This window comes from Mustela lutreola, chromosome 11, assembly GCF_030435805.1.
Source record: "Mustela lutreola isolate mMusLut2 chromosome 11, mMusLut2.pri, whole genome shotgun sequence".
Classification (NCBI taxonomy): Eukaryota; Metazoa; Chordata; class Mammalia; order Carnivora; family Mustelidae; genus Mustela; species Mustela lutreola.
Genome location: NC_081300.1, coordinates 71288971 through 71306978, shown reverse-complemented (window position 1 = coordinate 71306978; position 18008 = coordinate 71288971). Strand labels below are relative to the sequence as shown.

Sequence of the window (18008 nt, the reverse complement as noted above, 5' to 3'; positions counted from 1 at the left end):
GTCTAGAAGTCTGATCCCTCTTTTCAATCTCTTAACATCAAGAAGTCAGATCATCTGGCTTATAAGAATTGTTTGTAAACTAAGAGTAAATAGGCAAAGAGAAAAGTAGTTAGGTAACTCTCTTGAAAATATTATCACCTAAAGTCAATCTCTCTCGAATGATACATTTTAGTAGCTTTCAAAGGCTTTTTTTCTGACACCCACAAATGAGAGAGACTTTATGGAAGTCTCTCACCTTCCCAAGAGGAGAGTACAGCACACTATTAAAACAAAGGCTTTTTTCTTCCCCAGTCCCCTCCTAGTGGATGACCATGTTCTAGAGACTCAAAGATGCTAGGTCATTTAAATAATAAAAATAATCTCTATAATATTCCACAGTGAAATGCTAAGATGTAACTAAATATATTTCCCAATACATAGATTGATTCATAAATTTGTTGTTGCCTCTATTACCCGTCTCTTCCTTATTAATAAAATGTATTAGAAGCTACCATTTATGGAATTCCAAGCACCATTCTAGGTATTTTACATATACATTATTTATAATCCTATCATAATTGTGTAAGGAAGAAATATAATCATTATTTTCTAAGAAAGAAAACAGAGGCAAAGAGGAGCTAAGTAATAATTTCCCTAAGATTCCAGAGCCAGAAAGTACTAGAGCAGGGATTCCAGTCTGGGTCTATTTTATTCCAAACCCCACCCTCTCTCCACTTTGCAAGCACTTTCTCATGCTGTATCTACCAGATATCAGCTCTCTGAGAATATTACATTCCATTTCTCTAATAAAGATAGGATGATATTCTTCATCATTGTAATTCAGGTCTCTCAATCACACTTAATATGCTTCTACCACCTGAGTTTAAAATCCGCCAAAGAAATAAAATGAAGAGTTTGCAGTATGCAGTACTAATACTCCATCTCAAATAAAGCAAATGGGTGCTTCTTTAATTTAATGGATATATCATGAAGATACCATTTTTTGTTAATTTTACATGGGTTTCCTTCTTTCATATTTGAATAGAATAAGAGTCATGCATCCGAATAATGCAAGCTGTTAAGATCCTGAGGTCAGGGACCAAAGTCTTACTCAATTCTATAGGCCCAAGGTGCATATGTGGTAGACATTCTACACCTGATTGTCATTAAAGATAGAGGCAATGATTATCAACCTCTAAAAGTAATATTTTACGATATGTAAAACATTCGGAACAGCAATAAAGACTCCATGTTTCAAAAAACGTGTTTTTGGTCTGCAGGTAAACTTCCTACCTCTCGATCCTTGAGTTTCATAGCAAGCACCAACTGATGCCTGTGGTTAGTGAGAGCCTCCCGATAATTTCCTTTGGAGAAGAATGCAGAGCCCAGATTTCCATGAGCTCGGCATTCTCCTGTCTGGTCACCTAAAGTGGATTAAAAAAAAAAGATAAAATTTCTCTAAGTTAGAGTGTTAATTGTAATTTATAATGCCCATCTTAATTTAAGAACCACAGATTTATTAGCTAAGATTTCATTTGCCTTCTTTTAGAAAAGTATTTTCTTTTTCTACAAGACTCAGTGTAGTAAGTTATGGTCCTAGAACTTAAAGCTCTGGACAATAACTGTTGTTATAACATAAACTACATTTGGGGACATAGGTATCCTGGAAATGAGAGGTTAAAGACCTTGACACAAACAAGCTGCTATGAGTCACCTCAATGCTCTGCTAAATGACCTCAGATTCTGAACAACCATCAGCATGTTGATTCAGTCATTTAACTAAACCCACTATGACATGTTGCTTCTTTACAACGGTGCTGATGATAGATCGACTATACTCTTCTCTTCCTGCAGTGCTGTAAGTCACTGAATAATCACTGTAATAACGATCATAATCATAAACCACACTTATTTTACAGATGAGGAAATGGTAGAACCAAGAGGTGAGGCAACTTGCAGAAGGTCATATGGCTAGTAAGTGGCAGAATGGGGATTCTAAACTCAGCCTTCTGGCTCCACAGGCCACACTCTCAACCACTGCACTATACTGTTACTTCTGACAAAATGCTGAAAGATAGACAAAAATTAAAATTAAGATGAAGGATTCACCCATCAATACTATCACTTGGGATATTAAATCTGTTAGCCAAAATCTCTGAAGAGGGCAATGAATATGTTAATATGTTAATATGTTAATCCACAGAACTTTTTTTATAAGAAAAGCCCTGAAGCCCTAAGTGGTGTAAAACAGAGAACATTCTAGAGACACACTCACTTTTCATTGCATATGTTATTCCCATCCATGTGAGGCTAATCAGCTTTATTTCCTTTCTGTATTGAAATAAAAGACAGAAGCAACCCTACCTAAGGTCTTGGCTACATCCAAGTCCTGCTGCATGTATCCAGTACTCTTCTCCGTGTTTCCGAGAGACCAGTAAGCACTGCTCAGGGCAGAGAAAACAGAACCTCTCAGTTTGAGGCTGCAGGTGCCAATCTTGAGAGCAGCTTCTAAGACAACCACAGAGGCCCCATGATGGCCAGCTGTCAGGAGTTCCTGCCCAACCACAGAAACGACCACAAAGGGGCTCTTGTCCAGTTTCATTTTCTGAAGCTGCTGATAAGTGGGCTCGAGGGAGTCTGGGGAGAAAAGAAAAAGGAAACAAGAGAATGTAGGATGATATACAAAACAATCTTTTGTAATATGCTCTAGAAACAAATGTGTATCGTACCTCTTTATGGGGCATTTCAAGTACAAACTCTTCAGCCCTTAATTTAGCACCACCCCGAGTGTCCACTTATCCATATGACCCCGTAATCTCAGCCTCCGTCTGGTAGGTAGTCTCCTTCTTCATACTGCACCTGCGTAAGCCACACCCACCTTCTCTTCTGGTCTTTCTTTGACTTTAGCATGCCATTTCCCCCAGACAGTTTTCCCTCCTCCATCCTGCTGTCTTCTCAAAATCTTATAAACACAACCCTAAAGTTTGGACTCCACCATATGGTATTCCCAGGCCCTCCAGCCCACCTGACTCTTCATATCTAAACTTTGGCTGCATTTTTATAATAGGTATTGCTGTTCTACCCTTAACTATTTTAGAATTGTTCCATGTATGTTAATTTTTAAGGCATTTCCCCAGCTAAATGCGAACACTGCTATAGAGTGTTTAATGCTTTATAATAATGCCATAGCAATTGGCACAATGTGGACACTAAATCGAAAGCTTCCTGTTGCCACAGGTGATAGTCCCTAATACATCTGGAGTTCAATAAACGTTTGTGCAATCTGAATCTGAATGACTGATTAATAGAACTCCATCTACCTTTTCCCTGGAAGATGAACTCAAAGACACTCTCCCAACAAAATCCCCATCATCCTCACTGCAACCCAGCATCCGCTGCTTCTTCTAAGACCAGTATGACCAAATAAAAAAGTATTACCAGCTTTTGTTGGGGTGACAAATGAAAGCATAAAAGAAAAACATCACCTGAATGTACTAAGGTAAAACAGAAGACAAAATTAAGGTTGATCTCATTTTATTTTCATGTGGTATCTGGAAAGGACATGGACTAGGGCTCTGAAAGCCACAAAGAGATTCTTTCCACTTGAGTCTTAGAGAATGACCTCTAAGTGCCTTCTCCCCCCCCCCCATTTTTTTTTAAAAGACAATCGCAGAGCCACTGGCTATAACCCTATAATGACGTGGCACTTACAACACATTTGTTAGCTTTCATGAAAAACTATTTCACATTAGTTGTTCCCCTGTACATATGTTAAAAAAAAAAACAAACTATTAAAACCCTGGTCTCTTTAAATCTTGAATATCTCAGCCAACGGTACTGCATTAAAATGTAATTTTTATAATTTATGGCTTTGAATTTCAACTCCACACTGAGGAGCTCTCATCTGAATCAACATTACCACAGAAACCTCGAAACCTACTGATGCCTAAAGCATTTTTCCCCCTTCAATCAGATCACTAAATAGAGAACAAAGAACATTTTTACACCTGTCAAGATGCAAGTGTGAGTAGTACCAGTAAACACTAGCTGACCAATAGGGTTAAATACAGGCACAAGAACCCAGGAATTACTAGAATAGAAAATAGTACCATACTGAAATCAATGTGAGCAGAATTTGGTGGTACCCACTGATGGGTCTGGGAGTCAATGATGATCTTACTAGCATCCCACCAGCCAATTAGCAGAAGCAAAAATAACAGAATTTTGAAGCCGAAAAGACCTTGAAAATACCCATCTTAGCAATGATGCCTCTAAGTTCTGAAGTGATTTACCTAAGTTCAGACAGCTTAGAACAGAGCCAAGACCAGAACCCACTGCAGGGCTCTAAGGCCAGGCTCTCTGATGCCATACCAGGCAAAAATTTCAGTTATTGACAAAAGAAACCAATCTTGGCTGGTTTTAAGTAGAAAAGAAATGCACTGAAGATCTATTGCCAAGGGCAAAAAAGCAGGCCTCCAGACCCACAGTCAAAATCGTGCCACAAAAACTCTATAGTGAAAGCAACATGACCATCAAAACTAAACCCAGGACACCTCAGCTTCCAATGCTGCCTCCGCCACCACTGAATGCCACCTTTAGAAAACAGATGTCATAACTGCCAACCAACACCGTCCGAACAAACTCTGTGCTAACCTTTCTTCTTTGAACCTTTAGCTCCTAACTCAGAGGTGGCTCTTAGCTGCAAAGGAGGATGGGAACATTAGGATCTGATGATTTCAGCTTTTACAGTGGAAGGCAGGGGGCAGAAGTAGAAAAGGGAATTCCCAAAACACGGGAAGAGCGTTCAGACACAGAGAGACCAAAATGACTACTTGTCAACAAAGATATCGTGCTTCAGCTGGTGATTTTTTTTTAACCATAGCAATCATAGCCAAAAAAGGAGCCTTCTAACTGAACTCTAAAACTGTATCATGTTAGAAAGAAAAGAAAACATTGCCATAATTAAAGGACTAAGGGAAATACCTGGAAGATGACCCCTGCCAAAAAAGGAAAGAAAGAAAGAAATCTTCAATTGTACAAATTTACACTAAATAAAAACACAGTTGAAGGAACAAGAGGTAAAAGAACAAATTTCCAGTTGCAGTACATTGGAAAGAGACTATAAATACATTAACAGACAAAATAAATGTAAGCTCATATACATACATGTCATAAGAGTTTGGAAAAGGGAGTGATTATTAAGGGTAATCAGAAAGCCTCATGGTAACACAACTTGATTTCTTGGAGAAAGGGTAGGTAGGACTTGGACAAGTCTTTGATGTCTTTTTTTTCCCTGTGAGAGTAGAGGGTATTTTAGGCAGATTTGTCCTAAACAAAGGTGCCAGGAGAAGATAGGCACATGGAATGACAGAGAATGAAGAACAGGCCAGCTTGAAGGGACCAGAGACCATTATAGGAAAGGAAGCAAATGTGGAATAATGGGCGGAAATACTCAGCTAAGGAAAAAGAGATGTGGATTTCAAAGCTACACAACTTCTACCTCCTTACTTTGTCAGGTATACATTGTGACTCTGGTAGTGGTTATATAAATCTATAATGTTATAGATATGCCTATGTCTATATATACTTGTGGACACATTCACATAAACAAATACATATGTACATACATGGATGTACATCTATGTGCATAGATATGTATGTGCACAGATATATACATAAAAGTACATTTCACTTTCTGTATATTTAAATTTTTAATATCAAATTTCTCTGCTCTGGCCTATAATTATGTCTCATTGGCCCACACTCTTTAGTCGGAAGCTCTGGTTAGCAGGTATACATGCTTTTGATAAATAAAAGTGGTAGAACAAGGGGGTTTTATTTGATGTAAAAAAAAAAATAGGCTAGATTAGCTATCTCTGAGATTCTTTCCAACTCTACTTTTCTATTGCTCTAATTCCTATTCTAAAGTAAACATAGGCTATTAGCAAGGAGACAAACTTTGTGATTTTATCAGGCTAGGTGGAACAGATTTATCAGCCTGTAGCCATTAAGATGTTTTCCTTCTAGAAACTATGCATGATATATGAAATAGCCTATGTTAAACCAACGACGTAAAAATGTAGAGGGCCTCTACAACATTCACTGAATATCACTTATGTACGTTCAAAATGCATAGGCTTTAAGATTTTAAGATGAACGAAGTCACATTTCTTGACATTTGAAGAGCTTGTAGGAACATAGTAGAGACTATTAATAAACAATCTCACTCAGTGAATAGATACACTATATTTCATCAGTTCTGAGACACACATTTATTCATATATTAATATCACTGGATTTGGGATTTAATATCTCTAAACATGATGGTGCCTCACAGTGATCTGTCACTTCTATGCCTAAATAGGTCCAATAGAGCTCTTTCAGTTTATATAAAATAAAAAGTTAAATCGCAAGAAAGAATTATGTCATCATTCAAACATCAAGGTAATTAACACTTTCACAGATTTCAATTTGTCTATGTCACTATGAAGACCCAGAGACTTCCAATTACCCTTATAACATTTCCATATATCGATGATTATAAAAACCTGGTGATACCACTACCAGTTACTCTTGGATACATCACTAAAATATAGTACTGCACTGCAAATCCAGGAGACTGATGGAAACCATTCTGAAATAAATCTCCAAAACAATGATCCAAAGAGAGAATAGCAAGTAATGAAAGATAAGAAAGTAAGCAAAGTATTATGAATGTAAACTACTCCCAAAACCCCAAATTTAGAGGAGAGGTTCATAACATTCTGTTAATTTTAATGGTCACCTTTTATTAGGGTGATTCCTTAAAGAGGCAACTATATTAAAAACCACTTGGCTGTCACGAAAGGACAACTTTTGTATGATTCCACATATAGAAGGTACCTAGAGGGGCGCCTGGGTGGCTCAGTGGGTTAAGCCTCTGCCTTCGGCTCAGGTCATGATCTCGGGGTCCTGGGATCGAGCCCCGCATCGGGCTCTCTGCTCAGCAGGGAGCCTGCTTCTTCCCACTCTCTCTGCCTACTTGTGATCTCTCTCTATCAAATAAATAAATAAAATATTTATTAAAAAAAAAATTCTCTTCCTCTCTCTCTCTGCACCGCACCCCCCATGCATGCGCTTTCTAAAAAAAAAAAAAAAAGAAGGTACCTAGAGTAAATTCACAGAGACAGAAAATGGCATGGTAGTTGCCATGAGCTGGGTGGGGGTGGGGGGAAATAGGGAGTTATTATTTATTTTAAAGGTTTCATTTATTTATTTGAGAGAGAGAGAAATTTATTATTTATTTGAGAGAGAGATAACAAGTAGGCAGAGGGGGAGGGAGAAGCAGGCTCCCCGCTGAGCAGAGAGCCTGATGCAGGGCTCAATCCCAGGACCCTGAGATCATGACCTGAGCCAAAGGCAGTCACTTAACCCACTGAGCCACCCAGTCGTCCCAGGGAGTTATTATTTAATGGGGACATGGTATCAATTTGGAAAGAAGATAAAGTTCTGGAGATGGATTGTGGTGATGGTCGCACAAACCCTGTAGATGGATGTAATGCCACTGAATTATAAAATTAAAACTGCTTAAAATGGTCAATTTTATGTTACACATATTTTACCACAATTAGAAAACTTTTGATTGATACAAAAAGTAAAACTGAACCCTCCTAAAAAAAAAATAAAAAAAAGAGGAGGAAAAGAAAAACAACTGACTCTAATTAGTGCTTTGTCTAAGCCATTTCACATTTTCCCAGGTTTGTTCCAAAAGGATTCAAAGGCCTTCTATAGAAATAAAAGTAGAAAATACAGAAGTCAGAATGTCAGAATGAATAGAAAGTAAGGATAAGACAAAAACAAAAACAAAAACAAAAACAAAAACACCTCAGCATACAGACAGGCAGCCTCTAAGCCCTGGCCCATTTCCTAAAGGTGGCCAGGACATTTCAGGCTCTACACTTCACAGAAGATGAAGCAAAAGGATAAAGAGCACATCTAAAATTCCCAGACCATTTAAAATATAATAATAATAATACACCACCCACTCAGGAGAAATGCAGCTTTTCCTGGCACTGGGGGCTGACACGAGAGGCCCCCCTGGGCGGTGCGGCATTCCTCCCACACCCAGACCTCCGTGCCCATCATAAATACAAGAGCAGATTAACACGGCTGTTCTGTGCACTCCTCAGGGAGAAGTGCATCACACTGAGGCGGGGAAGGTGGCTGGCAAGAGCCTGCTTATACCTTCTAGTGGCAGATTCACAAAACAGTACTAGGAGGTATATCTTGTCATTTCCCTCTTACAGGTGAGGACTGAGGCATAGAGAAGGGAAGCAACCTGACTCAGTTGATGCAACAGCAAATGGCAGCCCTGGGATTAGATTCCCATCTTCTCCTAACAGAGCATTTCAGAACTAGGCCTCCTGTGAAGTGATGGCCACCTAAAAGAAAATCAAAGGGAAAGTATTCTCTGAGGGTGGGTGGCAATTAGGCAAATGAAAGGTGAGCCCCAACTTGACCCTGAGAGAAAAGCTTATCCATTCCAGAGCCATTTTCCACAAGCACTCCATAAAATTAGCTTCCCTGGATCCTCTGGAGCTGCTAGAAACACCACGGCAGGTGATAGCCCGTAAATGTAATAGTCTAGATTACCAAATTAACGGAAGGAGAGAAAATATACACAAGAGAACCCTCAGCGAGAAGCAGCCCTGGCATCTTTAGAGGAACAAATAAAGGTAAACTCAATCTCACTTTGTAATTATACTATTGAATTTGGTTGGCAGTAGTACTATGCTCTACCATGCAAATTTGCATAAACATTTACAAGATACAATGAGCTGAAACTGCTGAAAGGCTACCTGAAAAGGAGAAATGGAAAAATAGGCAAAGGATAACTTGAGAGGTCAGGAAAAAGCATATCATTTTATATTTATACTTATTTTTATATTTTCATTAACGATTTAAGGAAATACAGTATGTATAAGGATGTAAATATATTCACAGGAGAAGTAGTTTAACTGTTATCTTGGTTGGTGAACATGAGTGAAACCATTAAGTAATGATTCAATAAAGTAAAATGGACTTAATCCAGTTAGCAGTATAAGCAACAATATAAAAAATCTAGTAAAAAAAATCAAGTAAGTTTCAACATGGATAAATATAACATTTATTTGGGAACAAGGACATATTGATGTGGATCAGCCCTATCTTTAAAAAAAAAAAATGAAATCCTGTGCTCACTTCAGCAGCACATATATTAAAAAAAAAAAAAGAAAAAAAGAAATCCTGACACTACTCCAAAAGGCCAAACCACAGGGATACTGTGCACATCACTGGAGCTTTGTTTCTTTATCGAAGTACTCGGACTAGGGAGCTTCCTCTGTGACATTTAAGAATTACAAAACAAAAACAACTGATACGGGGCACCTGGGTGGCTCAGTGGGTTAAAGCCTCTGCCTTTGGCTCAGGTCATGGTCCCAGGGTTCTAGAATCGAGCCCCACATCGGGCTCCCTGCTCAGCGGGGAGCCTGCTTCCCCTTCTCTCTCTCTACCCGCCTCTCTGCCTAATTGTGATCTCTGCCTGTCAAATAAATAAATAAAATCTTAAAAAAAAAAAAAAAAACTGATACAACAACAGATCAGAACTCTATGTAAAGTGACCCAAACTGCACAGCTATGCAACAACAGCACAAACTGACTGGTGTGAAGCTAAAATAAACAGTGGGTAAAAAATGGGCAGCAAATGATGACAGATTTTGTGAATTACAACCATATGACAAAAAGAGAGGTCATTAAGATGTGAGATGATGCCCAGAACAACACCGTGCAAAGCAACAGCCTCTATAAAATGTTGATAAGAGAAACCCACCTGGAATAGACACGGTAGTAAAGGCAATGCTAAAAATAAATGAGATAAATCAAATTGCCTTAAGGAAAGAGGAAAAAATACTGAAGCGCTCCAGGCACCTGTAAGATGCAGCTTTCTCCGGGGTCAGCCTTAGGTCACTCAGTATAAGATGGGAAAGAACATGGCACAGAAAACCCTAAGGGGGACGGCAGCACTGAGTGATTTCTCACAGGGCAGGGAAGATTTCCTTACATTTATCTAAACAAATTGTTGCAAAGGCAAAATGGTAAGTATGATTCTGCTGATCTCAACACATTCACTCCAGTATTCTAAGGCAGCAGCAGAAGCATCTCAGAATAAGGAAGTGGTATCTTCACAAACTATATAAAAAAATGTTCCAGGTAAACTGCTTGCAGAAGGGTATATGAAGAGAATCAGAAAATGCCAGAAAATGGCAAGGAGAGACATTGATTTTTTGTTGTTGTTGTCCACTTCCCCCTGCAAGCCCTGGAGCTCCAAAGCGCATCTGCTCTAAGTCAGAGTTTATTAACAGCAGGTCCCCCAGTGGGAGAAGCCATTAGGTTCCTACAAGCAGACTCAGCTTTGTGTGGGGTTATAAAATCACATGAGGCGAGATTTCCTTATCTCTTTTTTTCTAAAACATGCAACCTTCCACTTCCAGGAAAACACTTTTATAAGCTATGAATCACCCAGAGACTATATGAGTCCCATTTAGTTCATCAGACTTTTACTTAGCATTTATTATGAGCCAAGTACTGTACTAGCTGATATATTAATACTATATCATGTCACAAATATTTTCAAAACCAGATAAAATATCTAATGACACTGCCATTAAAATTTTTAGGTTCATTCAAAAACATGCCATTTCAGAGATAAAACAGAGTTCTGTCTGACATAATCTAATTAATATGGAACATTATTAGCTGTCTACTGTTTGACGTCAATCTGCCTTAGTGTCTCGGTCACTGCAAAGATGGTACCTGGTGTATCCTTTCAGCCCAATCTGTCTAAGGGCTGCTGCAAAAATCAATGTTCCTCGAAGGGAAGCCAATCGGTTTTGGGCCTTAGAATGCCTCCAACCTCCAGTACTATTTTCAATCCATTGTTCTTCCAGAATATCAATTGGTATAAAACAGAAGTAAGAGCAGGAGAAAACCATGTAAACTCATGTCTATCTTTTCTCTTTCCTTTTAATTCAACATAATCTTTTCATGTTCCTCTGAAAAATGTTAGACACAGCTTACAGTTAGATCCATACTTCCTTTTATGAAATATTAGAATGTCTAATATCGTCTCTTATTTGATTATTTCTAGATGGCATATCAGTCTAACTGAGTCAATCAATTTACCTCTGGCGGCATTTGATTTAGAGGTACAGAATCTTAGAACTATTTTAAAAAAAAAAAGCATTCTTTAGATAATTCAAATCCAGAGAAGTTAATTCACTCACCCACAATCATATAGTTTATAAAAAAAATTTAAAATAGAATCCCAGTCCATAATATTCTGGGCCAGTGGCCCTACCACCATCCCATTGCACTTCATTAACATCAGCTATCGACAGTGATTCTTGATCTTCCTTTGAGTAAAATATCCAATCTTGGCAAATTTGATAACCTATCAGTTTTCAGTGCCTGAGTCCAAGGTCTTCAACGGCTAGACATGTCCTGCTTTAAATTATTGTCAGACCAATACTTTCATCCTATTTACCTCTCATGGGAGATTTCATGGCAGCTTCTACCATCCCCACCAGAAGCTGTAGACTCTTGGGGTCTTGAGCCAGTCCAGAGGCAAAGGCTGCCAGGGCATCGGCATGACGTCCGAGGTACTGGAGGGCAACACCCTGTCGGAAGTATGCCTTGAAATAAAGAAAAGATAATGCATGTTATACTTATATACTATGCTCCAAGACTGATGGTGATTCTTTATTACAACTAGTCAGCATACCTAAGATGGAGGTTGCCTGGGTTCAAAATTCTAGTAAACAGTTCAAAATCAATTCTGATTTCTTCCAACATCCTAAAATGTGAGCATCCTTCTTTCAAGAAAATTTAAGACTTTCACTCTTTTCACTTCAAGAACACTTATTAATTCTACCACATCCTTTGGCATTTATTTACAAATTGCTTTTTTAATGATTTTAAAATATTTTTTATCCTACTTTTAACAACATAAACTCCTCAATGACAGTGTTTGGAGATTTTTATATATCTCACCAAAGTATCTGGTATGATACAAGATAAATGAAAGACACTCAAATTCCATTTATTTCACATTTTCCCCTTTTATATAATTAAAGGGAAATATCAGTGTTTGATGGTTATTAAGATAATTTTAACAATGAGTACTAGAACATGGCTACATTTAATGTGGTGTTTCAGACATAGTATTTAAAAGTTGTTATCTGGGGCGCCTGGGTGGCTCAGTGGGTTAAGCCGCTGCCTTCAGCTCAGGTCATGATCCCAGGGTCCTGGGATCGAGTCCCACATCAGGCTCTCTGCTCGGCAGGGAGCCTGCTTCTTCCTCTCTCTCTTTCAGCCTGCCTCTCTGCCTACTTGTGATCTCTGTCTGTCAAATAAATAAATAAAATCTTTAAAAAAAAACCTAAAAGTTGTTATCTAAAATATGTGTGCTTTGCTCAGAAACAAAATAAGATTATTGTCCTTTGTATTCTTTAATTGGATTATTTTAAAAACAGTGTTATCAACTCTGATTAAAAGAAAACATCCTTCCAGCTAATTGCAGAAAGGGCCAGAAAGTTAGTAAAGTATTTAAATTTTAGAAAAGTCTTAAGACATGAGCAGAAAGAGAAAAAAGAAGTAAATGAATAAAATGTTATTAGCACATAACTAGCAAAGGACTTTGTAGCTGATTAAATGACACAGAAAAATGATAATTAATACACTCATTGCTTATATGACATCTTCTAAAATACGTGGCCTCCTGTTTCACTTACATAATCTTATACTATTATATGTTTATAACACACATTTAACTTTTTAGTCCAATATACTTTGAAATTATCACAAACTGTATTCATGGGATCTAAATAAAGTTTCAAACAACTCCTAAAACTGCTCTCAATAAATTTAATACATAATTTCATAATTTTATATTATATACACTGAGAGAGAGCACTTTTCATGTATACAAAACATATGGACTTACCTTATCTTATTTCATTTTTATAACTCCCTGTTGAAGTAATTTAGGATGGGTAATACTATTAAGTGTTTCTCTTAAGAAACAATCCATAAACAGAATGAATACTCAATTATGGGCAATTCAGACTTCTATTAGTTTAAACTACCAGCAGCTGTTAAAACTCAGACCCTAGTAAGACAATAACCTGTAAATGCACTTTCATTACTAATTCATAAGATCACTTCCTTTCAATGGACTCAGCGACGGTTTTAATCTTTAATGTGTTTATAGACATTTGTCACTACTCTTTTCATGTCACGTTTTAGGTGATTTCTATAATCCAAGAGGCAATATATACCACATTCCAAGTAAAAATAACTACAGTTTAGCTTTAATATAGCATTTCTAGAAAACATAAACTAAAAAAAGTGCATTTATTTATGTATACACATACATATGCCAAATATCTGTAAATTATTATTATTATTTATGGAGAGAGACAAAATGGCTGTAGTTTTTGATTTAAAGATGTATTTTAAGAAACACAAAAATCTATTGTGGTAATTATTTCAATTATAATTACAATACATGGAAGTCAAATCATGCTATACATCCTCAACCAATACAGACAGTGCTGTTATTTCAATAAAATTGGGCAGAAAATACACACAAAAACCTTATAAGAGTCTCAATGAATTTGATATATTTTTTTAAGATTTTATTTATTTATTTGACAGGCAGAGATCACAAGTAGGCAGAGAGGCAGGCAGAGAGAGAGGGGGAAGCAGGCTCCCTGCTGAGCAAAGAGCCTGATGCAGGGCTCGATCCCAGGACCCCGAGATCATGACCTGAGCCGAAGGCAGAGGCTTTAACCCACTGAGCCACCCAGGTGCCCCTGAATTTGATAATTTCTTGTATATTTAAAACAAAACTTAATCATTCATTACTTCACTGAAAGAACAACTGCTTTCCATGTCTGACAATGAAATCACTGAAAAGTATGATTTAGCTATTCTGTCCAGGTAGGCAAAGTACAGTGTTAAATGCAAGTTAGGGTCACAGATTACACAGCAGTTACACAAGAAGAGTGTGCACATTTTGTTTTCTTAGGACACTCAGGAGATGAGATGAGATGAGAAAAAGTACAACTTGGTCATGCTGCCCACAATCCTAGCTTCCTTTTTTCAGAAGATTTTGAAAAGAGGTATAAGAGAGAAGGCTCAAAAGTTTCCCTTGGTCCTGCCTTATGCCCCTCTAGAACCCTAAGCTCAACTTTGTAAGATTTCCTCAATTAAAAATCTTAAGAGTTGTATCCCTGTCAAGACGAAGCATAATTAGATCAAACTGTGACAAACCCCTGTGATCAAACTGTGATCAAACCCCTGTTCCAAACTCATAGATCGGGACTCCCCAACTTTTTCCATACAATATTCATTGCATGTAGAGACAGCTGTTGAAAAAATATTAGCTATCTATATTAGTTATCTGTACTTTCGTGAAAGAAATACCACTATGGAGTTGAACTGATGATGATAAAACAAGGACTGTTGGTTACTGGGACAGAATAAAAAGAATTTAGCACAGTGTGCCTGACACAGAGTAAATACACAATAAAAGTAGCTATTTTGATTAGTTAATGAGAAAAGAATCACAATAAGAATACATAATTACAGACCCACAGAATATAAGGGGAGTCCAAGAAATAGTTCAAAATTCTACTATTCAATATAACATGATCCAATTCCTATCACTGCTTTATTCATTCCTCCCCTCCTCCCTAAGAGACTGTTTGCAACTGGGAACTCATAGCTTTAAGGCTCCCAGACAAAATTTGATCCACCCAACTAAGACAAATTAGTATTATCTGGTCTTGAGAGATTCAGCAGCCACTCACAGGACCTTCTGTGCTGAGATGCACAGCTGTTTACCGTAGCTTCAAGAGAATTGATGTGATCTGCTGTAGCCTATCTGGTTTGTGCTACTAATTTTTCTCTTACAGACACCAGAGAAGTTCACAGGTTTCACAGGAACCTACTTCATCTGGGAAAGGGGCAAATTTTTATCATTAAGGATTGAGCAGAAGCAGCATATGTTCAGCATGGCAAGGGAAGGGGGGCCCCACACAGCAATGTTGAACCCTTGGTGCCCAGCCAACCACAGCAACCCCCCCACACATACCACATTCTAGCCACAGGTTATGCAGCAGATGGAGAAGGAAGGGCATAGTGGGTTCACTACTTAGAGCACCTATACCCTGAGAAAAATGGTTTTAATCTGAAGCTTTAGCCAAGAAGAGAAATTTAAAAGGACTTAGTGAATACACTGGACTGAAGGTGAGATGCCTCGAGTTTTGAGTGTTGCAGAGTCATTCACCACAAAGAAGCCTCAATGATTATTCCACACACACTACTAAATAACCTCACAAATAATAGAAATACAACTGGTTACAAGAATAAGTTTCCATGCTTCCTTCCTTCCATTAGCATTCCCGAAAAATCTACAGCACCAGGCACTGTAAAAAGAAACAGGCAGGACTCTCAGCCTCAAGCTACCCACAATCCAGAGGGGAAGAATATAAAAAGCTCTAAACGTTGTGACTGCTACTTTAGTAGCCGCTTACTAATAATAAGGGCTTGTAATATTTCAGCAGTAATAAAAATGTAACTAACTACCAAAGTATTTACGCCCATTGTTGAAATTGTTAGTATTTGCTTTTTATTATGTGGCCATTCCTCTCATCTCAGAGAGTCTGCAGTGGACTGAATGTTTGTATCCCTCCAAAATTAGTATGTTGAAACCTAATTCCCACCGTGATGCTATCTGGAGGTGCAGTTTTAGGGAGGTGGTTAGGTCATGAGAGTGGAGCCCCCAGGAATGAGATCAGTGCTCTTATAAAAGAGATCCAAGAGCTCCCTCTTCCTTTCTGGCATGTCAGGACACAGCAAGGCACAGACACTAGGAAGTGGGCCCTTACCAGACCCTAAATCTGCTGTCACCTTGATCTTGGACTTCCCAACAAGAAATGTTTGTTTTAAGCTACCTGGCCTATGGTATTTGGTTACAACAGTCCAGATGGACTAAACGGGGTTAAAGTACAAACACACAAAGACTAAACGTGGGAAACAGTTCTTCACGCTTCAAGCACCCCTGGAACCAGTGAAGGACCCGCAAGCCTTTACTTTCAACATCCCATTCCTGGTTTCCATTTCTAAAACATCAGTGAAATCGGTCCTCACAAACATGCTACTCTATCACTGCTCAAGTCAGTGATGTACATTATTATGCTCATGGGCACATGTATATATTTAGGACATAAAACATAGAACAAATAAATGTGATATGTAATGCTACATAAAATTAAACATATTTGATGGGGCGCCTGGGTGGCTCAGTGGGTTGAGCCGCTGCCTTCGGCTCGGGTCATGATCCCAGGGTCCTAGGATCGAGCCCCGCGTCAGGCTCTCTGCTCAGCAGGGAGCCTGCTTCCTCCTCTCTCTCTGCCTGCCTCTCTGCCTGCTTGATCTCTCTCTGTCAAATAAATAAATAAAATCTTTAAAAAAAAATTAAACATATTTGCTTACATGTACAATCTACTACTTAGTTCAAGTATTCACAAATATTCTGCTTTCAATTAATCTGTACTTTCTCATGTTATACTTTACTATTCCTAGTAGTATTCTTTCCTGTTTGAACATTTTTACATTTTCTTTAGAATAAATACATCTATAACATGGTGATATACCTACTAGCCAATCATACCACCTGCTACCACATCATCGCCATCTTTCTCAACAACGTTTATAAATTGCAGAACTATTTTACTGAATTTTACTTTGTTATTTTATTTAAAAATGCATGGGAATGGGGAAAATAGAAATACCAATTCTTATTTTTAAAAAGCAGCGGTATTAATCTATAATTTAACACAACTGGGTCAAAATGAAAATGATTACAGGGTGCCAAAGGCAGAAAAACCTTAATATCACTGGATGTACACAGAACAACTAACTATGCTCAGTTGTGATGGAAAAGAATAAAGTTAGGGAATATGAAAAAATGATTCTTGAAAAGGAAAGGTATGATTGGAGATTTTATTGTTTAGTTATCTAGGAATTAACACTTCCCACTCACTGAACATGTCAATCTCTGGTTTAATATTTTCCTTCTAAATATTTTATATATTTGACTTTCAGGAACGCTTTGTATGGGAAAATAAAAGACGATTACTTAAAACAGATGTGACACATATCAGCAAAATGTAAATATATGCAAATTACCTACTATCACATTTATTTTCTATTATAAATTATATATTATATCCTATAAAAATGTGATACATAGAAGTGAAGGCACAGAACCCATGTCCTCAGTATGTTGTTTTGTTTTTAAAGATTTTATTTGTACCTGAGAGAGAAAAGCACAAGGAGGGGGAGGAGCAGAGTGAGAGGGAAAGGGACAAGCAGACTCTGTGCTGAGCCCAGACCCTAACACGGTGGTAAATCCCAGGACCCTGAGATCTCGACCGAAGCTGAAATCATGAGTTGGATTCTTTTTTTTTTTTTTAAAGATTTTATTTATTTATTTGACAGAGAGAAATTACAAGTACACTGAGAGGCAGGCAGAGAGAGAGAGAGAAGGAAGCAGGCTCCCTACTGAGCAGAGAGCCCAATGCGGGACTCGATCCCAGGACCCTGAGATCATGACCTGAGCCGAAGGCAGCAGCTTAACCCACTGAGCCACCCTGGTGCCCCATGAGTTGGATTCTTAACTGACTGAGACACTCAGGTACCCCCTCAGTAAGCTTTCACCATCTTATATCAAATAGGCACCTGTATGGACACATACATGCTAATTAGTTTTTCTTTTTTACAGGCAAACTATTTTTGTTATATATTTTGTTACATATGTTTGACTTAAAGAGAGAAATTAATAGAACTTCCTGCAATGATAGACTGTTCTCTGTTCTCTCTAATAATGGCAGCCTCTAGCCAGTCACACTTGGCCACTGAGCACTTGAAATGTGGCTAAAGTGACT

General features: G+C 38.0%; 1 protein-coding gene across 8 annotated transcripts in view; it reads right to left on the bottom strand.

Annotated features, from left to right (window-relative positions):
• The window catches only part of TTC28 (tetratricopeptide repeat domain 28), a 646079-nt gene that overhangs the window by 292236 nt on the left and 335835 nt on the right, over positions 1-18008 (bottom strand). For 7 of the 8 annotated variants that reach the window (XM_059139718.1, XM_059139719.1, XM_059139722.1 and 4 more), the window contains 3 exons: positions 11540-11687; positions 2344-2616; positions 1273-1403 (listed from right to left, as the gene is read on the bottom strand). In XM_059139718.1, coding sequence (XP_058995701.1) covers positions 1273-1403; positions 2344-2616; positions 11540-11687 — 552 coding nt within the window. Of the gene's footprint in view, positions 1-1272; positions 1404-2343; positions 2617-11539; positions 11688-18008 lie in introns of those variants that run through there. The other variant, XM_059139726.1, reaches the window with a different exon arrangement.